Consider the following 25,688-nt stretch of genomic DNA (forward strand, 5'->3'; position numbering starts at 1 on the left):
GGATAAACCCACACAATATGGTCACCTTATCTTTGATAAAGGAGGCAAGAATATACAATGGAGAAAAGACAGCCTCTTCAGTAAGTGGTGCTGGGAAAACTGGACAGCTACATGTAAAAGAATGAAATTAGAACACTCCCTAACACCATACACAAAAATAAACTCAAAATGCATTAAAGACCTAAGTGTAAGGCCAGACACTATAAAACTCTTAGAGGAAAACATAGGCAGAATACTCTATGACATAAATCACAGCAAGTTCCTTTTTGAGCCACCTCCTAGAGAAATGGAAATAAAAACAAAAATAAACAAATGGGACCTAATGAAACTTAAAAGCTTTTGCACAGCAAAGGAAACCATAAACAAGACCAAAAGACAACCCTCAGAATGGGAGAAAATATTTGCAAATGAAGCAACTGACAAAGGATTAATCTCCAAAATATACAAACAGCTTACGCAGCTCAATATCAAAAAAAACAAACAACCCAATCCACAAATGGGCAGAAGGTCTAAATCGACATTTCTCCAAAGAAGATATACAGATTGCCAACAAAAACTCGAAAGGATGCTCAACATCACTAATCATTAGAGAAATGCAAATCAAAACTACAGTGATTATCACCTCACACCAGTCAGAATTGCCATCATCAAAAAATCTACAAACAGTAAATGCTGGAGAGGGTGTGGAGAAAAGGGAACCCTCTTGCACTGTTGATGGGAATGTAAATTGATACAGCCACTGTGGAGAACAGTATGGAGGTTCCTTAAAAAACTAAAAATAGAACTACCATATAATCCAGCAATCTCAGTACTGGGCATATACCCTGAGTAAGCCATAATTCAAAAACAGACATGTACCACAATGTTCATTGCTGCTCTGTTTACAATAGCCAGGACATGGAAGCAAGCTAAGTGTCCATCGACAGATGAATGGATAAAGATGTGGCACATATATACAATGCAATATTACTCAGCCATAAAAAGCAACGATATTGAGTTATTTGTAGTGAGGTGGATGGACCTAGAGTCTGTCATACAGAGTGAAGTAAGTCAGAAACCGAAAAACAAATACTGTATGCTAACACACATATATGAAATCTAAAAAAAAAAATGGTTTTGATGAACCTAGAGGCAGGACAGGAATAAAGACACAGATGTAGAGAGTGAACTTGAGGAATGGAAAGGGGAAGTGTAAGATGGCACGAAGTGAGAGAGTGGCATGGACATATATACACTACCAAATGTAAAATAGATAGCTAGCGGGAAGCAGCTGTAGAGCATAGGGAGATCAGCTCAGTGCTTTGTGACCGCCTACAGGGGTGGGATAGGGAGGGTGGGAGGGAGATGCAAGAGGGAGGGGATATGGGAATATATGTATATGTATAGCTGATTCACTTTGTTTTACAGCAGAAACACAACACTGGAAAGCAATTATACTCCAATAAAGATGTTAAAAAATTCAGGGTTCAAGAATAATGATCTAAAAATTCACTATCCATGTTCTTCTCTTTCTGGAAATACTTATACGAAGAATTAATCTGGTCAACAACCAACGTGACTGCGTTTTCCTTTCACCATCTACTCAGTAACTAAGGATTTAAAAACAGTATATACAATTACCTGAAACTCAACATCATCACAATACATTGCCCAAATCAAGAAACCCTTCAACAAATCCACGCTCATCTCTATTACCAGTTCCTTAACAGGCTCAGTTTTTTTTTCCAAAACTAATTGATTAGGTGTGATTCTGGGGCAGCCAGCCTTTAATATGGACATGCACTGCACAGGAATTCCTAGCAATCCCCAACATGGGTCCCACACAGAGTAGATGTCAGTTTCCATCAATAAGTGTGTATGTAAAACATTATCTGTTTCTTTTTCTCTAAATAAAATTATGTCTGACTCTGAGGTCTTCATTCTGCCTAGATTTGGGGAGATTTGGTCTCATTCATTATAGGAGTTTATGAGGATCTGAGGTGCTTAAGCAGTGCACAGAAAATGAGAACAGGCCCTATTATCTCTGAACAGGCATGGTTGCTGCCTGCATCTCAGCAGTGCAAGCCAGCCTTAAATGGTTCCCCTCACTGAGGCTGCTCCATGATTCTGTACCACCCATGAGACAGGGTGATTTTTGACTGAGATTGAGAACCCCATGAATCTAGGGTTCAGCAGATACTTTGTATAGTCATACACTCAGCAGACTCTTCCTCTTCAGGAAGCTGCCGGGCAGCAGTCTTGGTCAATACTCCGTCCCTTTGATTTCTTTTGAAAATTTAATTTCTTCTGCTTTGGTTACTTTCTAATGTACTCAAGCCATTAAGAGTAATTTTTTGCCCCTTTTTATGTTTTTGTCCAGTTTATTTCAAATATCCTGTAAAGTAAAAATACATACCTTTTTCTTCAAGCTTTGTGATAGAGAGTGAAGGAAAGATAAAAAGAAAACTAGTTAATAGCTTTTAACTACTGCCTTAGTTGTTGATGCTGTGTTATTACTTCTTGTTTGACATATTGACATTAAAATGACTATGTCAAAATTCCATTCATCTTTAGAAACCTACCTTGTGCTTCCAGATAAGTGCTAACCTGGGGGTAAACAGCTCCACCAGAAATTCTTCAGTGGGTACTTATAACTGGAGGTTCTCCAACTACCTACACCTCTCCTGGGTGCCTGGGAAGAGCCTCTGGGTAGAGACGGATGGGGCATTTCCTTCGTGAATCATCCATGTCTGTCTTGTGACCAGAGGCCAGGACCTAAGCAAATATCCTTTGTGAACACAACTTGTCAGAGCTCATTTTTAGAGACCTTGGCAGTAGGAGTTCTGGCAACTTTCTAACTTAAAATTTAAGGAGCAAAGTGGATCCAGAGATGAGAATATAATAGCTGGCAACTTTCCATTTTATTACTGCTCCCAGGACTTCTTTCGTGTTAAGTCAAGCCATTAGAATTCACTTTTCATTGCTAATCCCATTACTCTATGCTAAAAAATCTGCATGTGTACTGTCTCCTGCCACATGATCCATAGATTTGGAAGTGAAGTATTCCACAGATTAACAGACGTGACTGTTTCTGTAGATAATGAAGTTTTCTAGGATCATTTGATACAAAATCCACCCTTTTGTCTGAAAACATAATCAGATAGATAATTTTATTTACATGAAAAGCATGGAACTGTGGTTCATGAGGCCAGAGGGAGTGGTGTAAGGGACATGAGATTAAAAACCATTTACTTGAATTTGTATTTCTCCTTTGCACTCATCTGGGTAGGCTTAGAAAAATCACTTCCCCTCTTTTGGCTTCAGGATTCCCATATACTAAACATGCTGGATAAATCATCTCTAATTTTCTTCTAGCTCTGTCAGCCTGGGAGTTTATCAGTCTGAAGTAAAATAACCTTTCCCTGATTGAGATTTTCTTTATAACTACATATCATATATTTAGCTGATAAAGAGCAAATTAATTAGTTGAAAGTTACAATAAGGCTAATTATAACAATACACTTCACAGCATATTTTTTTCTGGGCTCCTACTGCTTTTGCATTCCTCTTTAGCTGCAGCCTTTTCTAATATTTCTGAGAAACATCTCATGAATCTAGCCTTCATCTGGGGAGGAGATACATTTTATAAGTTCATATTTTCAGGTAATTTTAGCTTGTTTCCAACCATCAGTGCCAGCAATTTTAAATTTGTACCAGGAAGGGAATGCAGAATCTCTAAGTTCTTTGAAAACAAAAGTCCTTGTAGGCTTTATGTCATTGACCATAACTGAGAGTGCCTGTTTTAAATTTTCTTTAAGTCTCTTAAGGGTCTAGCTTTAGTCAACAACTTTTAATAAGCAACACTCCATGCTAGGTATTTTGCTAGGCACTGGAAATAAAAACAAGAACGCTAAACCATCTCTTCTCTTAAAGAATTCACAGTCTAGTGAGAGAAATGGACTTGTAAATAAGCAACTAGGAAACAGTGACAGCTGGTAATATAGGTGAAAGGACAGGGTGTTATGGGAGCATAAGAAAGGAATAACTAATTCACAGAGGGGAAAGAAGTCATGGAAGGCTTCCAGAAAAAAGCTACACCTTTAATGAGGTGAGAAAAAATTATTCTAGAGTTTGAAGGAATGAACCTTGTGAGATGGAAGGAAAAAGTGGGAGAAGGACCAGGGGTGGATAAGGAGGATATGTTAAGAGGAGAGGACATAAAGGAACAAGTTTAAGGAAATTATTCAAGGGTAGAAGGGAAAGAGGAGAGTGTAAGAGCTGAGCCTGAAGAGGTGGACAGAGAGGCCTTGCATGTCAGGAGGAGTTTGGTGTTCATCTTGGGGGCTAGAGAAGCCACTTAAAAGTTTCATGCATATTACTATCAAATTTGGATTTCAGATCATCACTCTGCAGTGGAGAATGAATGCAATGGATGGGAGAAGGCTGAAGCAGGGAAATCATGTATAAGGCTGTTTCGGTCAATCATGAATGATTGATGATGGTTTAAACCAAAGATTTAATAGATTTAGTGATTAACTGTACAGAGGATAAAAGGTATCTGGGAAGATAATGCCTGGGTTTCAGGTTTTTCTCGTTTTACTGTGTTTTAGTGCAGTGTGGCTGCTTAGTAGGAGTTTTCAAAAAAAAAATTAAAATGGGGAATTATACAGATCTGTGTTTTGAAGAGGTCATTTGGAGATTAAAAAACAAGAAAGCTGTAAAGGATGGAGACAGGCAAGTCTGTTAGGCCATTGAAAAGTCCACTGAAATGAAAAAGGGGATCTAAAATTCATTAAAGAAAAAAAAATAAGGTAAATGTCTTTAGGCTAGAAAGATACTTACAAGGACTGTAACAGATAAGGATAGAGTGCATGGAATAGCCTGGAGGAAGACAGCTCATCATCCCTCAAAATAATCCAGAAGGAACTACTGTCGAGTGAAAAGTCCATCAAGGATGATGAATGTTTTATGAGATTTTTTTTCTTGGGACTGATTTTCAAATGACCGAGTCTTTCTTTCTATTCTCCCTTCATGCTTGAAGAATGATTTATAGTCACATATTATTTATATTTAACTTTAATTTCAATACTGGAAAGAAAAAGGGACTTGTGTGCCAGGATGGTAACAGAGAAAGAACAAGATGTCTTGTTATGCTTTTTACTATGAGGGAAACAAGTATTATCCATCATTGGTAAAGGCCACAGGGAGTGCTATTTGAGGGCACATTCCCTTCATTTACCATGATCTAATTGTGCTATATATGAGACTGGCCTTGGACAAAGTCAACCAGCAAGGCCACAAAGAGTATTGGATTGGAGTACAAATGTGCATTTTGAATGTGCTTTTCTCATTTGTAAGCACATATTAATGTTTAGAGATGTCAACATTTATTATCTTCTATTATTATCATAGAATAAGAAGTGTGGTTGGTGTTTAAGTGTACAGAAGGGAGCAAAGAAGACAATTAAGTTACAAAGAAGAAGGATAAGGGAGATTCTTTTTTTAAAATTGAAATATAGTTGATTTACAATATTGTCTTAGTTTCAGGTGTAAAGCAAAGTGATTCAGTCATTATCTATCTACATCTATATCTATCTATATAGAGATATATTTTTTCAGGTTATTTTCCATTATAGGTTATTGTAAGATATTGAATATAGTTCCCTGTGCTACACAGTAAATCCCTGTTGCTTATCTATTTTATGTATAGTGGTTTGTATCTGTTAATCCCATACTCCTCATCCCTCCACCCCTCCCATTCCTCTTTGGTAATCATAAGTTTGTTTTCTATGTCTGTGAGTCTGTTTATGTTTTGTGACTTCACTTAGTATGCTATTCCGTAGGTCCATCCATGTTGCTGAAAATTGCAATATTTCATTCTTTTTATGGCTGATATTCCACTGCCTATATATACCACATCTTAAACCAGTCATCTGTTGATGAACACTTAGTTTGCTTCTATGTCTTGGCAATTGTAAATAGTGCTGCTGTGAACATTGGGATGCATATATCTTTTTGAATTAGGGTTTTCATCTTTTCTGGATATATGTCCAGGAGTGGATTTACTGGATCATATGGTAGTTCTATTTTTAGTTTTTAAGGAACCTGCATACTGTTGTCTGTAGCGGCTGTACCAATTTACATTCCCACCAACAGTGTACAAGGGTTCTCTTTTCTTCACATCCTTGCCGACGTTTGTTTATTTGTGTTCTTTTTGATAATAGCCATCCTGGCTGGTGTGAGGTAATAATTCATCGTGGTTTTGATTTGCATTTCCCTAATAATTAGTGATGTGTTGAGCATCTTTTCATGTGCCTGTTGGCCATCTGTGTGTCTTCTTTGGAAAAATGTGTGCTTAGATCTTTTGCCCTTTTTTTGATTGAGTTTTTTTTTATATTGAGTTGTATGAGGTGTTTGTATGTTTTGGAAGTTAATCCCTTGTCAGTTGCATCGTTTGCAAATATTTTCTCCCAGTCGGTAGGTTGTCTTTTTGTTTTGTCGATGATTCCTTTGCTGTGCAAAAGCTTTTAAGTTTGATTAGGTCTCATTTGATTTTTTTTAAATTTTATTTCTTTTCCTTGGAAGCCAAATCTAAGAAACTATTTCTACGATTTATGTCAGAAAATGTTTTGCCTATGTTCTCCTCTAGGAGTTTTATGGTGTCATGTCTTTGTGAGTTTATTTTTGTGTATGGTGTGAGGGAATGTTCTAATTTCATTGATTTACATGTAGCTAAAGAGACAGATTCTTAACTATAACTGAGTTACAGCCTACAGGTCAAACTTGGCCCACCACCTGTTTTTATAAATACAGTTTTATTGGAACATAGCTATGCATATGAATTTACATAATGTAAATTCATTATATTAACACAACAGCAGCATTGAGTGGTTGTGACAGAGGTTGTTTATCCCACAAAGTCTATCTAGCTCTTTAGTGAAAAAGTTTTCTGACCTGTAGTCTATACAAGTGCTCTCTGTACTTGTTTCTGAAGCCTTGAGAGAGAGAGGGAGACTTCAGGTGAGTTCCTGACATGAAAAAATAAGGAGTTTAACAGTGGTACTTCTATGAAAACCCACATTCTGAAAGTGGAATCTGAAGTATAGTTATAGAGAAATGCGTAAGTCTGTGGTAGTGACCAGGAAGAGGTGATAGAAATAGTCTGGCCTTCTTTAGGTCCATCTCAGGATCATTTGTCACTTCCCGGTTTAGAATTTTAGGGCTGGTTTGTGAAACATCAGTAAGATGGGTCTGGTTTTCATTTACCTCCCATTCGGATGTCAAGATGTAACTCAGGAAGCAACTCAAAAATCAGTTTACTTGATAGTTAATACAGCTATTTTGTTGTGACCATTTGACACAGATGACATTTTATATTTGCCTCCAGATTGTGTCTCCAAAATAAACAACTTTCAGTTGTTTTTTTTTTTAATCTCAAGTAATGTGTTCAACACATTCACACTCTTAACCCCAATCCCAGAGCCTCAGTCCATTCCCTGCTTTATTTTCCTTGGTTCTCATTTCATCCCTGACCTCTGTCCCCCTCTTCACCCTTGACTTTGACTGGTCCCTGGAATTTTCTCCATTCCTGTGTCTCATCCTGTTCTAGACCACCCTATCCTTCACCTCACCATATCCCTGAGCCACACTTTCTCCCTGGTGCTCAGAATTATTATCAAGGGTTGCTTAAGCCTTGAGTGTGAGAGAACATAGTCTTCTGTGCATATTACCTGATAATCATAATCAAAATAATAATGAGGAAGGCAGTCCAGGGGGCTTGTTGTTGTTATCTCAATAAAATATTCAAAATGACATAAAGTGACTACTTCTCAAAAATCATATGTCTTGGCCAGGAAAATGGTATTTCTGGATTTCCTAGAAATAACCAAGAAGGAGATACAATCTCAGATGTTATAGTATCTGTAAACCCATTCTGTATGTCCTGGAATTACCAAAGAAAATAGCAACATTGTTTTCTCATTTTTTTTTTTTTCTGAAATGGCTCTGTGTTTTCCTGCTTGAAAAATGATTTACAAGTCTTCTTTCTTTTTTCTTAATGATAACATAAAAAGAAAAAAAAAAACATAGGGAATGATTTATCTTCACTCAGTTAAAGAGGACAAAGATCATAAAATCCTACTATAATGGGCCTAGTGGCAACTTATCTAAAAGAAAAAGGGCAGAGGAATCAATACAAAATTAACTCCCCAAATCCAAGTAGGCCTGCCATTCCCAGCACAGTTCTAGAGCTGAGAACAACTAGAAGCATGGTGGATTCCCCACAGCTTCCTCCATCTACAGTGTGTTCAGCATTAGCCTGGAATCTGCAAGTGAACAATGTAACTAGATACTGTCACAGGACACCGGTAGCAAGGTTCTGAGCATGAGAGTGTTTCAGCATTGAGGCAGGAGCTTATACGTGTTCCATCCACTATCTAGTGCTTATATTCTCTGGTGGATTTCTCATGTGTATCAGGTCGTTGTCTAGTTTAGTAGCCTCTAGCTATAATACATGTAGCTCTTGAGCACTTGACATGGGGCTTGGTAACTCTTGTTGCCTTGGTCTTCCCCCAGACTATGTATGGGTCCAAGGCCCTGATACAGGAAATTATGAATTATTGATTCATATCTGGTTTGGCTTTATATAGCTGTTGGCTGCCTGGGTACCCCTACATCCCCACCTCTCTTCTAGACATTCCTTCCCAGCCGTGACAGCAACTTGAATTTGAAGAAAGCATTCTCCATCCACCTATAGGCTTAGAAAAACAAAAAGGTAGAGTTCATTCAGCTTCTGCAAAAACAAGTTCCTATTTTCCAGGCAGTGACAAAGAAATCCCAGAAATGGCGTTCTGCAGGGTTTACTTTTATTGAACAAGCAGTTGGACAGACAGCATTGTGATCAGGAGGTTTCTACAGCACAGACTGGGTGAAGATGTCTCTGTGCCCTCAGATCACAGAATCTAGGAGGAAAGAGATGGAAAAGACTGAAAGTCAGTGAGTCCATTCCCCCAACAGTTCTGTATTGTTTTCTATAGTAAATAAGACGAGCTCTGAAGAATTCTTTGTATATACAGATGGTGAAGGTAGGCAATTCAGAATTGGAATACACATTTTTCCCTCATGGCTTTCACCAACTCTTTCATCATTTGACCTACAAGAGAAGATGGGTAGGTTAGATGTTAGAAACTCAAAGACGTTGTAGAAATGCAGGCTATACATTTATGATGGTAATAACATAGTCAAAGAAATCCATAGATTCCTGCATTCTGCTAAGAATGCACAATTTCAAATCACTTTCACATTTTATTCAGTTGATTCAGTGAGTATTTATTGAGTATCTAGTATATACTACCTGTTGAGGTGGATACAAAAATGAACTCTGCTCTTGATTACATGAGACCGTCATGGTAATGAAAAAAGGAAGGTGTCATTCACATCTTTTCACAAAGGAATAAATTAAACTTCAGAGAAGTTCACTGACTTGCCAAGATGTCACATTTGGTCAGGACTTAAGTCTAATTCCTCTAACAGTTAATGCTTTACTATTATAGTTTGTTTTAGGCCATGAGATTTTAATCAGCTGTCTTCCTGCCTGACTCATCCATGTAGTTGTATATTCTTGAAATCAACATTTAAAACATTAAATCAACGTTTAAATTTTTAAAAAAGGTAACTGCATCTTGTCTGCTGGTACTACCTGGAACACTAGCAGCATTATTATTCCAAACTCAAACCTCCACTTTAGTTCTCACATTAACCCCATCAGGCTTCCTTTGATTTGAGTTGGCAAGCTATGGTCTTGTTGAATCCTGGAAAATCTTTGTCATGGAATTGAGAATAGTCATTTATTCATCTCAGAAAATAGTACTGGTATTTTTCTTAACATAGGAATTTCCTTCCAGTGTAGCTAATCTTTATTTAATTGAGATAATGCCTTTTCTAGAGCCCTTGGTTTTCAGAATCTCCTGACAACTAAAGGATGGTGGCAGAGCACAAGAAATGAAGTCAGGGCTACAGTGGACCCCGAACAAATACTGATTAACTTTGGTAAATTGCAGGATTTCTCCCAGGCTGATTTTCTGTAAAGTGGGAAAGATAATGATCCCTGCCCTAAAAACAGATTTACTGTGAGGACGCAGAAGGAAAGAGCAGATAAAGCTCTATATTAAATTAATCTTAGTAGTTACTGGATAATGAAAAGTACCTCGTAGAATAGGAAGTAAAAGTAGGATTTTCAGTCTATTTTTCCAGGAAAGTTGTGACTGCCAGGCCTTTTATTCATTCTTGGGATTCCAGACTCTCTTAGAGAATCTTCTACAGAGGAACAAGGTTTAGGCAATAGTTTCCAGCCTCCAGGATTTACACCCATAATGGTTTTCAGAGCAGTCCTGAGCCATGACCCACCCATATCACCTTGGGGTATCCAATATCACATAATTGAATCATACAGCAGGAATTGAACCCATGCCCAGGACACCTCTTGCTCTAATGATTTGTTCCATCAGATAAAACCATAAATAATTCCTGTCATTAATAATGCCTGTTATATAACTCTAGCGAGAAAAAAAACACCCCAAAATGAAAGGAAGGAAGTTGCAAAACCTTTTGTTCTTAGCTCTGGCAAGATGCTTCATTATTTGAATAAATACATCTTATTAGTATTATTCTATGGCAGATTCCTCATAAAGTAGTTTGCATCATGTTGTCTACATGAGATTACAGCAAGGCATAGTCTAAGGTGTGGTCTATAAGACTTGCATAAAGATTATTTTTACCTCCCTGTTTGAGATGTACGTGACCAGGTATGTTTTTAAGATGGGGAGACAGGATATTCTGGCAATAAAATGAGAAGCAGACCACTAACAGTTTATATCTAATAAGATTAAGAAGATAGCCAACACAACATAGGGACTAGAGCAAAAGTTTAAAACCTCTCTTTATATATGTGTAATGCCCAGAGTAGATATATGACTTTTTTAACCCACATGAGAAAACAGTGAAGGTCTCCTGACTTCATTCCAGTACCCTGCCTCCTACCCTGCGTTCCAGCTGCCAGTGTGAAACCAGAAACACCTAGCTTATAGCTCTTGTTTTTCCACTTTCCCATATCAAGGCTCGCTGAGTTCTTCTGAATATGGTCTCATCTAGTATTGCTTAAGATCCTCACGTCTGGCAGAACTGTTTTTAATTCCATTATTGCCAAAGCTTTCTGTGCCAGTGGAATAGAGTAAAAACAGTTGTGAATAATAATAACTAGCTATCAAATCTTACTAAAATATTGTTTTATTAAAGATAAGTATATTTTAATACCAAATATAAATTTATTAAAATTATTTAAAAGAAATAAGCATTGTGCCAGGGTCTGTTTCTCTACATTCATACTTTAGGCTCCTAGGCCTGATAATAATAATAAATGCCATTGCTTTTTAAACACTGGGCCAAATGCTTAAAAGTATTTATTAAATATTTTCAATAACTCAGTGAGAGCTTTGGTTTACGTATTTATGTGATTTGCCAAAGGTCTCACATATGAAAAACATCAAAAACTCTGAACCCATATTTATCTGGTGACAAAAAGTTTTCTCTTATTTGAAAATTCCTAGTTTTTTCCCCAGGTCACATATCATCTTGCCTGAGGAAGAGATTCCTCAAATGCCATCACCAGGGAGAATGTTAAACTCAACACATTGGTCTTCCTTACCCTCGGGATATATGTTCCAAGATCCCCAGTGGATGCCTGAAACCACAGATAGCACCCAACCCCATATATACTATGCTTTTTTCCTATACATACATACCTCTGATAAAGTTTAATTTATAAATTAGGCACAGTTAGAGATTAACAACAACAATAATAAAATAAACAATTATAAAGTTATGTGAATGTGGTCCTCTCTCTCTCTCTCTCTCTCTCTCTCTCTCTCTCTCTCTCTCTCTCTAATATCTTATTGCACTGTACTCACCCCTTCTTGTGGTGATATGAGATAATACAGTGCCTATGTGATGAGATTGAGGTGAATGACATAGGTACTGTGACATAGCATTAGGCTACCATTGACCTTCTGAATAGGTCACAAGGAGGATCATCTGCTTCAGGTAATCCATCAAACTATGACGATGTTGATGTCTGGATGACAGGAGCAGATAATGTCAATGGTTGGGAGTCTTTGATAGCTTAAGGGTTTTTTTGCCAAAAACTTTTGGAAGGACATTGTAATCGGAAGGTGTCACTCTTTTTTTCTAACTCATCAAAGTGTTGCTGCAAAGGTTGTAATCCTTTGGTGATCATACGGGTGACTTTAATGCTGTGTTCCATCCAAGGATCGTATTCCATAATTTTTTCCTTTAATATCTGTGCAATTTGAAACACTTTGGCAAATTTTGGTAATGTTCACATTGCTGGTTCTGCTTCAATTTCTTCATCTTCCTCTCCCTCTGTAGATGACTCAGTAAGTTCTTCCAATTCCTCAGTCTTTAACACTTCTCAGTGGCCTTCAATATGTTCTTCCACTTCATCGAGCATGTCAGAATATCCTTCTCCGTCAACTTGTCTTGCCCTGTGAATGATTTTCCTAACTTCTCCATTGATCCCCAGGAAGCCTTTAAAATCATTCATGACTTCATACATTTTTCCAGCAGGCATTTACAGTTTCTAGGTCTAATTTATCCATTGCAGCTTCGAGGAATGTTATTGTGTCAGCAATAGTGAATGGTTTCCAGCAGTGCATTTTGTCCAGATTAGGGTCTGCATCAATTGCTGATCAAATGTAATCAAATACCAGGCGGGTGTATGTGACCTTGACAAATTGAATGATGCCCTGGTCAAGGGGCTGAAGTCATGAGGTTATATATAGAAGCAAAAATACAACCTTGAAATTTTCATTTTCATAGCAAATAGATTCAGGATGGCCAGGTGCATTGTCTGTTATTAGGAGGACTTTAAATTCCAAGCCTTCCTCTTCCAAGTATTTTTTCACTTCTGGGTTGAAGCATTGGTGGTATCATTCCATAAACAAGATGGCTGTCACCCATGCTTTCTGATTATGGTATCAGAACACAGGCAGATAATTTTTGTTTTTGAGAGCAAGTGGGTTCTTCACTCTGTATACTATGCCTGGCTTAATCATATGCCCTGTGGTATGTACCAGAATTAATCTGGCTTTCCATGTTTTATGCCTTGGTGCCTCCTTTGCACTTTTATGAATGCAGGTTCTGTTGGGTATCTTCTTTCAGAGGAGCCTCATTGTAATTGAAGACTTGTTTTGTATGACATCCTTTCTCTTTAATCAACCTTTTCAACTCTGTCAGAAGTGTGGCAGCAGCTTCTTCACTGGCAGACGCAGCCACTCCAGTAATTTTTATATTTTTCAGTCCAAACCTATTCCTGAATCTCTGTAACCATACTTTACTTGTAGTAAATGGCTTGGTGTCACTGATTTCATGGCATCCCTTGCTGAAGTCTTGGTAGAGGCTTGATGCTTTCTGGCCCAGCACCTTGCCACCAGTCAGAACACATTTTCTATTCATGTCTTCCACCCACAAATCTAATGCCTTTTCCATCTTAACTAAGCACTTATCACACAATGTGGCTGTAACTTGTGCACTTTGAGGTGGAGCAGCAAAACTAACAAATTTCTTTTTCCTTCTTCACAATTTCGTGGATAGAAGATTCATTCTTACCAAAGGTCTGAGCACCTCAGCACACAATATTTTTTTTCCCCCTTATTAAGGTGAGAACTTTTAGTTTGCACATAGAAGAAGAACTTTTGGGCTTTTCTTTGGCATATACAAATTGCCAGTGTCACTACTCTTGCACTCTGGGGGCATTATTCCTTCAAATAAGGGTTATTTGAACAAAAGACTGTGATGTCATGACAGTTGATCTGATAACCTAGATGGCTAGTAAGTGACTAAGAGGTGGGCTATGCTGGAAAAAGGTGAGATGGAGCAGGACGGTACAGGATCTCATCATGCTACTCAGAACAGCACATAATTTAAAACTTGTGAGTTGTTTATTTTTGGAATTTTGCATTTAGTATTTTTGGACCTTGGGTAACTACAACCATGGAAAGCAAAACCTCAGATAAGGTGAAAGTACTGTAATGTGTGTCATAACATCCTTGTAGGGATTTAAATGAAAAAGGCAACTTTTCATGTTGGTAAACAGCTTAATGCAAAGTATTGATACGAGGATATAACGTTTAAGTCCGCTTCTTTCAGTATCTGACCTCGCTTGGTCTCTGTCTCATCTTTGTATTGCAGATCACAGAAAATAAAATCAACTCTGCAGAAGTGTTACATTATGTACATTGCTCATAGTCTGTCATTGATCCCAGTAAACTGTAAACATTTAAAAATGTTAACTACTATATTTTTATTTCCACATATTTCAGTAATCACTTATCTTCACAATGAAGATTTGACCAGTTCTGGGGTTATCTAACCTAGTATCATTTCCCTGGCCAGAGAACTGTCCATCACTCAGTTCAAGAGAACAGAAGCAGAACCACCTGGTTCTGACACTGTAATCATGAACACCGGTGTACTTACAGATGCTGGCATGCTGAGAGGTGTTGTTTCTGTGTTGCTCTCCTCACACCTTCCTTCACTGCGTATGCGTATATTAGTTTGGCGTATTCTAAAACAGAAGAGGAAGTTTCAAAGATGGGAAAACTCAAAGTTATAATGAAAAAAAAAGACAAAACACAACCAAGGATCAATATGACATTTGGGCATCAAACCAGAACTGAAATTAGGGGTAGGGGCCGGGATCTGCATTCAACTATTTTCCAGCAGGCATCATTCAGGTTTATTCTCTCTCTCCTGATTGAGCCCCAGATTTGTGCTCCAGGCCTGGATCTATTTCATCACATTTCATTCTCCTGTACACTATACAGTCATGGAATTGCTGAATGCCAGAAATAAACTTGGAGATCATCTAGAGCAAAAGCCATTATTTTATAGATGGGAAAACTGGATCCCAGAGAGAAGTTTGACTTTATTGGATACCTATAATGTGACTTGGAGATTATAAAATAGAATATATTTTATAAAATGTACTTTATATAAATATATATAAATTCTATATGTATGTTATAAAATATAACAATATATGATCATAGAGTATGAATATTATATCAATAGTTGGAAAGAATCTTAAAAGATGAATTTTAATGCCTTTCTCGTAAGAAATATTATATAGCAAACATCTACTTGTTTCCTCTGGTGATAGGAAACTCACTGTCTATCAGGACAGTTCATTTTGTCTTTGAACATTGTGCAAGTTGAAACTGCTTCCCTATAACTTCCTCTAAGACCATGGAAACCAATAATGTTCCATCTTGCCTGGGTTAGCCTGAATCTTCTCTTCCTAATGTATACTCACAGTTCTTTAGCTAAACAATCCTTTATCAATATTTTTATTATGGGCATTTCTGTAATTTCTGAAGCTCCCTTGAGTAAACTTACTGTGGGTTTATACAGTGAATGGAATGCTTGTAGAGCACTGGGTGGATAACTTAGGGCCTGACATTTACAATAAAGAGAAGTTGAAGGATTTCTGCGGTGAAAATAAGACATATATAGCAACAGATTCATGAATGGTTGTACTCATTCCTTAAACATTTAAGACATTTAAGAATTAAGATTCCTTAATTATTAAAACTCTGTAAGATCCATGGATAGATCTCAAGAGATTTATGTGTCCACAGATATTATGCATACAGATTTTTAATGTTTCAGCATTTTCTTTTCCTTTGTGGAAAGAGGTAACTTTCTCTATATTATCAAAGGAATCTTTGCTCCCCAAATGTTTAAGGAACTACTGCCTTGGATATAACAGTAGTGTAGTGGAGAGAAAAGAAAACTGTGTTTAGACCCAAATCAACAAGATTAAAATCCAGTCTGATCTACTTCCTAGCTTTGTCATTTTAAACAAATTACCTGGACTCTGAGCCTCAGATTAACCATCTGTGCAATGAAGATGATACCACTCTGTAGTGAGCAGTGAGGATTCAGTGAAACTGTGAATATGAAAGTGACTGACTTACAGATATAACACATAAAGCACTCATATTCAGATTTTAGTCTATGTATATGAACTGCAGAATGGCTCTTGCTTTTGTGAGTTAGTTGATTTAAAAGGAAATAAATGTAAATTCAGATATTTTCCTGGGATTGAAAAGCAGGATATCAGTCCCATCCTCAAATTCTGGGCCTTGCTTACAGTGTTCTAAGAAGGAGAGAATGAACATATATGGACTGCAATGTAAGTTTGAGGTGGGGTGGGGTAGAAAAGTCAAGATTTGCCACCATGCCCTTATTTAAAGCTGGTCAAATGAAGGCTGGGAACAGGGTGAAGAATGTGAATGGAGGTGAGAGTAAATAGCATTCGAGCAGAAAAGCAACAACAAATCTACAACCAATAATTAAAGTATTAAAACAAATTCCTTGTATTTAACTAAAATAAAAATCGCTATTCTTCTCAATAATCCTGTGAAGTCAGCTGGCCCAGAGAACTATCTCAAGTTTTCCAGGGAAGAAAGTGAATCTCAGGATGAGATAATATGCCTGCAGATAGATTGTGATAAATTGAGAATAGGTCTGCCGGTTGCTCCAGTGTGCTTTCTTCTGCACGATAGCACTTCCTGCTCCAAGAAGACTTGGAGAGGATGGGAAATCTGTGACTATCAGGTAGTCATAAGGCCATTAGAGATTAGAGGCTGGGCTGACTCTGTATCGCAATGATTTTCAACTTTTTTCTCTTTACACGAAGGGTAGATGATGTTCACGCTCCCATGAGTGCACATGGGCTTAGATTTTCCCTAATTATTGTAACCCCACCACTTTTTCCTTTCTCTTCCACTCAGTAAACTATATGAACAGTTTTATTAAAGGGATAACCTTAAATCCTCTCTATTTTATGCATGAATAAGATCATTCACAACATTTGAATTTTAACTGCTACGATTAGTAAATTGTTTGCAACACACCTCACATTCATATCAGTACACTGCTGTGGGTCAGCACTGTCATCAAGAGCCTCTACACTGGAAGATGGACTCATTGGACTTGTATACTTACAGATTTTCATGACAGAGCCTGCAAGGATTGCCGTATGTCTGGCCATCATCACCACAGACAGGCTGTAAATCCACTGGACAAAGGTAACCCATCCTGGGTAATACTCGGTAGTGTTTGCACATCTCAGAGTTCTGAACAAGCAAAACATAAAGTACATTTGCTCAATGGCACTCAAGAGATATGAGCTTGGGGAAAACCTCTTGATTTCCTCAATCATGTATGAATAAATGGTTAGTAAAGGAACTGTAACATAGGTTATACAAACTCACATATTCGTTTCACACCACTGTTAGGTAGATTTAACCTCCTAGATTTGGCTTCTTTTTACTAGGGAAGTTAAGTAGCTAAACCAAGATACAAGGAAAAACAAAGCAATAAGAAAACAGAAATCCTACATGATACTGGGCACAGATAAACTGAGGTATGCCCATAGGACAAAAACTACCATGCAAGAAATAATATCCCTTTTTTTTTTCTTAAATGAAGACACTGGTTATATACAATCTAGAAAGGAGAGACTCAGAGGTAAATGCTGGGTAACCATATGGGTTTTTGAGTCCCAGCTCTGCCACTAATTAGAGAAGTGATTTATCTGACTTCTCTGAGCCTTAGTTTCTCATCTGAAAAACATGAATAATTATAGCTCTTGCCTCATTTGTTTTAGGGAATCAAATCAGATAATGCATTTATATGCATACATAATACAGTGTTTGGCACACACTAAGTGCTCAGTATATGTTAGTTGTCAGTATGTTTCCCAAGGTGAAAAATACATAATTTTTCATGTAGAAGAAGGAAGATTATTTGTTGTTGCTAGTCTTTTGGAAGTGTGAGTTTAATAATGATGATGATGATAATAATAATAACAACAACTTTATTAATCTTAAAGTAGGACCAAAGGGAAAAAAACACAGAGAAATTTTAAAAATAGGATTATGAAAGACTAAAATTCAGTGGTGTCAATAATTACATTAAATATTAATAGGACCAAGTACTTCAGTTAAAGAACAGACATTATCAGACTGGAGAAACAAAATGACTCAACTTATAATATTAACAAGAAGTATACTTTATATCTTTTTTTAATAATAACTATTTTTAACATCTTTATTGGAGTATAATTGCTTTACAATGGTGTGTTAGTTTCTGCTATATAACAAAGTGAATCAGCTATACTTATATGTATATCTCCATTTCTCCTCCCTCTGCATCTCCCTCCCACCCTCCCTATCCCACCCCTCTAGGTGGTTGCAAAGCACCGAGCTGATCTCCCTGTGCTATGTGGCTGCTTCCCACTAGCTATCTATTTTACATTTGGTAGTGTATATATGTCCATGCCACTCTCTCACTTCGTCCCAGCTTACCCTTCCCCCTCCCCGTGTCCTCAAGTCCATTCTCTACGTCTGCGTCTTTATTCCTGTCCCTCCCCTAGGTTCTTCAGAACCTTTTTTTTTTACATTCCATATATATGTGTATACGTGTTAGCATACAGTATTTGCTTTTCCCTTTCTGACTTACTTCACTCTGTATGACAGACTCTAGGTCCATCCACCTCACTACAAATAACTCAATTTCATTTCTTTTTATGGCTGAGTAATATTCCAATGTATATATGTGCCACATCTTTATGCATTCATCTGTCAATGGGCACTTAGGTTGCTCCATGTCCTGGCTATTGTAAATAGAGCTGCAATGAACATAGTGGTACATGGCTCTTTTTGAATTATGGTTTTCTCGTGGTATATGCCCAGTAGTGGGATTGCTGGGTCATATGGTAGTGCTATTTTTAGTTTTTTAAGGAACCTCCATACTGTTCTCCATAGTGGCTGTATCAATTTACATTCCCACCAACAGTGCAAGAGGGTTCCCTTTTCTCCACACCCTCTCCAGCATTTATTATTTGTAGATATTTTGATGATGGCCATTCTGATCGGTGTGAGGTGATACCTCATTGTAGTTTTGATTTGCATTTCTCTAATGATTCTTTAACTATATCTTTATATTTCAACCAGTAGATTAAAAGTAAAAGGATGGAAAATATATACATGCAAACACTCATCATACAAAAGGTGGTATATCTATATTAATATCCCACAAAGTAGAATTTAGGACAAGAAGTAATAGCAGAGATAAAGAAGAGAATTTCTAATTATAAAATAATAAGTTCAGTAATTAACAATCCCAAACATTTATGTACCTATAGTTTCAAAATATCTGAGGCAAAAATTGACTGACTGAGGGAGAAATAGGCAAATTTGCAAACATAAATGGAAATATTAACATACTTCTTTTTATAATTGATACCCCAGACAAAAAATATCAATGTATAATATTTGAAAAACAAAATTAACCAGCTTGACCTAAATGACATTTATAGACCTCTGTATCTGACAGCTGCAGACTATACATTCCTTTCAAGTGGACATGAAGTTGTTGCCAAAATAGACCATATTCTGGGTCATTAAGCCAGTGTTGATAAATTTCAAAATTGAAGTCATAAAATGTAAGTTTTAGGATCACAGTGGAATAATTATAGTAATAAATATGATAGCTATAAAATTCCTCAGTATTTAGAAATTAAGCAACACACTTCTAAAGAACTCATGACTCTAATCATAATGGAATGTAGAAGTGTTTTGAACTGAATGATAATGAAAATACAAAATATCAAAACTCAGTAGCTAACTCAGTGATTTGAAGGAGAGTTTTAAGTAAATACATAAAAAGTTTTAAAATCAATAAACCTCCATTTCAAGAAACTAGCAAATAATAAGCAAATTAAGCTCAGAGGAAATAGAAGAAAACAAATAATAAAGAAAAGAAATTTATGAAATGGAAAACAGAACAAAGCCAAACATTGGTTGTGTGAAAAGATTAATAAATCGATAAACTATTTACAAAATTGACAAAATGCAAGAAACACACATTAGCAATATTAAAAATAAAAAGTGGTACACTATATAAATATAGTTATTAAAAGGATAATGTGGAAATGTTATTAATAACTGTGTGCCAATAAATTTGACCACTTAGATGGAATTAACAAATTCCTTGAAAACCACTTTCTGAGAAGAAATAGAAAATGTAATAGTAGTCTGTTGATAATTATTTCAGAGGCATAAAGAAGTATTTTCTAATTTGTTTTGTTAAATAATTCAAACATCTAAAGGGACTGTTTTAGACTCTGGTGAGTTCCTTATCAATAGAGATAATTCAGGGAGAGTTTAGACAAGCCCCTTCTAAGAATCACTGGTAAAGGTAGGACTGAACCAGGTATATCCTTAGTATTTTTCAGGTATCTGCTGCCCCAAGATTGAACTACTAAAATAAAGGATTATAAAGAAGCAACAAAGACAGAATTATGCTTCTCTTTTCTTACATAGCACATCAACTCTGAACAAATTCTCCACCTCCAAAACAGACCTAGGATTCATCCACTTCTCATGACCTCCACCACTACCACCATAGTATAAACCAGCCTCTGTGGATTACTGCTGTGGCTAACTAGCTGTCTAGCTTTTTCTCTTGTCCTTCTGCAGTGTATTTTCAATTCAGCAGGCAGAGGCATTCTTTCAAAACATAAATCACATCACGTCACTGCTCTTTTCAAAACCTTCATTCAGAATAATAGCTAATGCCTTTAAAATGGTCTACAAAATCCTACATAAGATGGCCTCCTGTTACTTTAATGATTGCCTCCTTTATAATTGTCTCTGTGGTCACTCTGTCAACTGTACTGGGCTCCTTGCTGTACTGTGATCCCTGCCTCAAGGCTTTGCTGTTCCTCTTCTTGGAATGTTCTCCCCTCACTTACATGTATGGAATTGATCCCTTTAGGAGGTGCAAATGTCACCTTCTCAGAGAGCTCTTTCCTGTACAAGCTACTTAAAATTGTATCCCAGCATTTACTATAGCATTTTTCTACTTTATTTCCCCCTTGCTATTACATTTTATTTATTCGCATCATCTATGATCTGTGTTCTTCCAGTATAAACTCCATAAGTGTAGAGAGTTGTATCTGTTTTGTTTATGGCTATTGTTCTCATATGCACAGTAATGCTTGGAAAATAGTAGGTGCTTAATAATTATTTGTAGAATGCATAAATGATAGCTAAATAAATGACAAAATGAATAATGAATGTTGTTTTCTTCCCCAAGAGAAAGCTCAGCTCAAAACCAGGTTATTCAGGAGGAAGCATGATCGGGTTTCTGGTCTGCTGGTGATATCTTATTTCTTGATCTGGTGTTAATATCACAGATATGATCACTTAGTAATAGCTGTACACTTATGATATATACACTTTTTCTATATGACTATTATACTTCAGTAAAATGTTTTTTTTTAAATAACACATTTTGGGAGGGATAAATTGGGAGATTGGGATTGACATATACACACTACTATATATAAAATAGATAACTAATAAGAACCTGCTGTATAGCACAGGGAACTCTACTCACTACTCTGTAATGGCCTATATGGGAAAAGAATCTAAAAACAAAGAGTGGATATATGTATAACTCGTTCACTTTGCCGCATACCTGAAACTAATACAACATTGTAAATCAACTATACTCCAATAAAAATCTGAAAAAAAAACAGATTTTATTATTCACAAGAGCCAAGACACACACACACACACACACACAGACACAGACAATGGACTATTATTCAGTCATGAGAAAAGGAAATCCTTCCATTAGTGACAACTTGGATGAATCCTGAGGGCACTGTGCTAAGTTAAATAAGTCAGACAAAGAAAGTCAAATACTGTATGACATCACTTATATGTGGAATCTAAAAAAGCTGAACTCATAGAAACAGAGAATAGAAGGGTCGTTAACCAGGGGATGGTATTGGAGAAAATGGGAGACATTGGTCAAAGGGTACAAGCTTCTAGTTAAAAGATAAGTTCTGGGGCTCTAATATATGGTATGGTGATTATAGCTAATAATACTGTGTTATATACTCAAAGTTGGTGAGTAGATCTTAAATATTCTCACCACAAAAAAGGAATGGTAATTATGTGAGGTGATGGAGGTGTTAGCTAACACTATAATGGTAATCATTTTACATTCTTTAAGTCTATCAAATCAATGTGTTGTACACAAATTTACATAATGTTTTATGTCAACTATAGCTTAATAAAGCTGGGGGGAAAATAGCAGATTTTGTGAACAGCTCTTCTCCATGCTTAGGGATCCCTAGTATAGTGCCTAATTTACTAGAAATATGTAATTACTATGTATTTCACTAGTGTAACTCATCTATTATTCTACTTGATTTGGGAAAATAATTAGATAAAATTCATGTTTGATACCTTTCTTTCTTCTTTTTTTGGGTCATCAGATTAGGTGCTAAAGTCTCCCTTCTAGGACCCAATTCAAGATTGCACTTTGTGAATGAATATACTTCATGCTCTCATATCTTCTTTACTTCTTTCTACTCCTGACCTTGGCAAAGCTCTAAAAAAGCAATCCCATTAGGCTCAATGTAAATATAATAAGTATAAAATTACATATTTATATTTACATACGTATATAATCAGTATAAGTAAGTTCAGCATCGCATTCCAGGCTGTTGGGAAAAGGACTTGGTTTGGACGGGGAGTGGGAGGAAGTTGGGTGAAGAGCCTTTCTGGTCTGCTGAAAGAGTATTTCTTCTTGTTTGAAATTGCTAAAATAGATATTTTAAAACTTGAAAAAAAGTGATCAATATTAGAAATAGAATAGATATCCAGTAGAGATCATTTGAAGTTGTACAATAGTCTTTTCTCAAAGCTATTCATCTACCAAAATGCATAATTCCCAACGTGCTTTTCAAAAATGAACATTACTATTAATGTTTCATTTTGTGTAGTCAGTATAGAACTAATGAAAAGTTGCCTCATTAATGGGAAAACTTTCCTGGGGAAATTTCACTATTTCACTTTTCTAATTGAAGTCCATAGATGGATTAGAAGAGATTGTGCTGTTGTCATATTCTATGTGCTGCTATCATAAAGCATTGAACCTTATTTTTAAAACCCCCAATTGAATACAAGATGGCACTAGAATGCCAAGTCAAGAATTTATCATCTGGAGCTCCAAGCTTTTGATACTTTTTTTTCTTGTGTGTAATTTTGGCATCTATTTGCTTAATTGTTTTAAAACTTCAGGAAAAAAATCCACTTGATAATAACAATAATTTTACAATTACCACTGTTCCTGCAAATGTGTGGTAATTGCATCAGAGTTGCTCTTAGGGCATTGAATTCCATGCTGTTTCTTTGAAGTTCTGGCCGTGTCTTTCTTGTTTATCATTATATCCACAACGACTGGGACAGAGTAGGCATTCCATAAGTATTTGTTGAATGAATCAATCTTGCAACCAATCATCCAAATTTAAGTATAAGCACATCTAACATATATTACCTCTTTTCCATTGTTCTTTTCAACTGTGTTTGTCATGTTGTCCTGCTCTTTCGTTTTTCTTTTGGCTGCTTCCCTTCCCCTTGAAGAAAAACATGAGAAGAAACGCTTCAACTAAAGTGAACAAACACCTCAGGTGTGCTTTAAAAATAACTGTCATTTTCTCAAGCTGATGAGAAATGATTATTTCCTTTAAGACTCACAACTAAAGGCCCATTTTTGAAAAATAACTCACAGTTTTTCCTTACACATAGCACATATGTTGCTATGTGTCCTGCCATCTGGACCCTGGACAGGGTCACTTTCTTGGGTGCAAGTAAGTTGTCCATTTTCCATTTGACTTCTAAACTGATCACATACATCCTGAAAAGAAGGAAGGATTACATTGGAAATGGCTATTTTCACATAGTATTTGAGCTTGAAAATTGGAAGATTTTGACTCAGGAGTTGGGCGGCCACTTAACCTTGCTGTGGGAGGCTCTGTAACGGACCACAAAGGTGTCCAAGTTATAATTCCTGGAACCTGAAAATATGTAGCCTCACATGGCAAGCAGGAATTAAAGTTGAAGATGGAATTCAGGTTGCTAACCAGGTGACCTTAGAATGGAGAGATTATCCTGGATTATCTGGGTGGGCCCAGGGTAATCACAAAGATTCCTATGAGTGAAATAGGAAGGCAGGAAAATCAGTGTCAGAATGATGCAGCTTAAAAAAAAAAATCAGCTGGCCTCTGCTGATTTTAAAGATGGCCACAAGCCAAGGAATGCAGGCACTTCTAGAAATTTTTTAAAAAGGCAAAGAAATAGATCTTCCCCAGAACCTCCAAAAAGGAAAGCAGCCCTACTGACACCTCGGCTGTAACACAGTGAGACCCATTTAGGACTTCTGAACTCCAGAAATGTATGATGATGAATTTGGGTTGCTTTACCACTGTTGGTAGTAATCTGTTACAGCAGCCGAACCTCATTTTCCCCATCTATACAATGAGGTTGAAAAAAAACTTAGTTGACCAGGCTATTGAGATACTTAAACTACTATTTATAAAACTGTTTTATAAAGTGTTAGACCAAAAGATTTCCATCTGGTGTTAAATTTCTACACTGAAAAAGTTATCAGGGATAGATATTCCCATTAATGATGACTTCTGATGTTCTAAGGGCAATATCCTGACTGGTAACATTGACAACCTCTTTCCACATTTTTGATAGTTAAGTAATGACTTACAGAAAGACCATTCTTGCCAAAACCTAGTTAATGATTCACCTTTCCTAATGCTGATTCATTCCCATTTGATCTGTTCCGAGAATTCTTTTTGTTTTCCTCTGCTTCTTTTTGCCTGGAAAAGAAAAGAGTCAGTAGTCATCTTGCAGACACATACTCAGATTTGGAAGGGGCCTTAGAGTTTATGTATACTAAACCACCTCCTTCACAGAGAACCTCTCTGCACCTCTCACAGATGGACAGTGACTTTGGTTATTAAGAAGCTCCCTCATTACAGGGTAGATATTCTAGGCAGATCAAGTCAAATTAATCTCAGAGTCTCCTTTATTTGTACCAAATTCATCTCCCTATAGCTTTCATCCTTTAGTTTTACTTCACATTCTCAGGAAAACACAGAACAAGCCTGCTGAATCCATTACCTCTTCCTGATATTAATCCTTTAGATATCTAAAGGCAAGTTTCAGGTCTCCAAGTCCGCCTTCCTCAGTTCTTTCACCTTTTTATCATAAGCTGTGGTTTTAATTCTTTACCAATTCACCATTCTTATTCCTCAATTTGTAGGTCAATCTATTATAGTACTATTTCAATTCATTATAATATCATTGGAGCCCAAGATAGAAAGAAGACAAGTGATATAGGAAGTACCTTAGGATCATGGTTTTTTGAGTTTTTTTTTTTTTAACCTTTCACCTTTCTGATAAAATATTTATGCCAGTGGTTCCTAAGTTTTCATGTACATTAAGAATCAGCTACGAGATTTTTAAAATCAGATTCACCGTCAATCCCAACAATTTTACTGACAAGATCTACATTGGGATTCAGTAACCTGATTTTTAACAAGCAAGCCAGGTGATTCTGATGCAGTTGACCCAAGATCCAAATACTGCAGAACTCTAGTACACGTATTTCTCCTTCAAAGTTTCATTTGGTAGTGTATATATGTCCATGCCACTCTCTCACTTTGTCACAGCTTACCCTTCCCCCTCCCCGTATCC

General features: G+C 36.6%; 1 protein-coding gene across 2 annotated transcripts in view; it reads right to left on the bottom strand.

Moving 5' to 3' along the window:
* Nucleotides 1–8,826: 8,826 nt before the first annotated feature.
* Nucleotides 8,827–25,688, bottom strand: part of SPINK5 (serine peptidase inhibitor Kazal type 5) — a 69,856-nt gene continuing 52,994 nt past the window's right edge. For both annotated transcript variants that reach the window (XM_060006858.1, XM_060006859.1), the window contains 6 exons: nt 24,736–24,808; nt 23,708–23,835; nt 23,476–23,554; nt 17,062–17,192; nt 14,530–14,617; nt 8,827–9,130 (listed from right to left, as the gene is read on the bottom strand). In XM_060006858.1, the coding sequence (XP_059862841.1) occupies nt 9,122–9,130; nt 14,530–14,617; nt 17,062–17,192; nt 23,476–23,554; nt 23,708–23,835; nt 24,736–24,808 (508 nt within the window). In that variant the 3' untranslated portion in view covers nt 8,827–9,121. The remainder of the gene's footprint in view (nt 9,131–14,529; nt 14,618–17,061; nt 17,193–23,475; nt 23,555–23,707; nt 23,836–24,735; nt 24,809–25,688) is intronic.

Source organism: Delphinus delphis, chromosome 3 (assembly GCF_949987515.2).
Source record: "Delphinus delphis chromosome 3, mDelDel1.2, whole genome shotgun sequence".
NCBI classification, from domain to species: domain Eukaryota; kingdom Metazoa; phylum Chordata; class Mammalia; order Artiodactyla; family Delphinidae; genus Delphinus; species Delphinus delphis.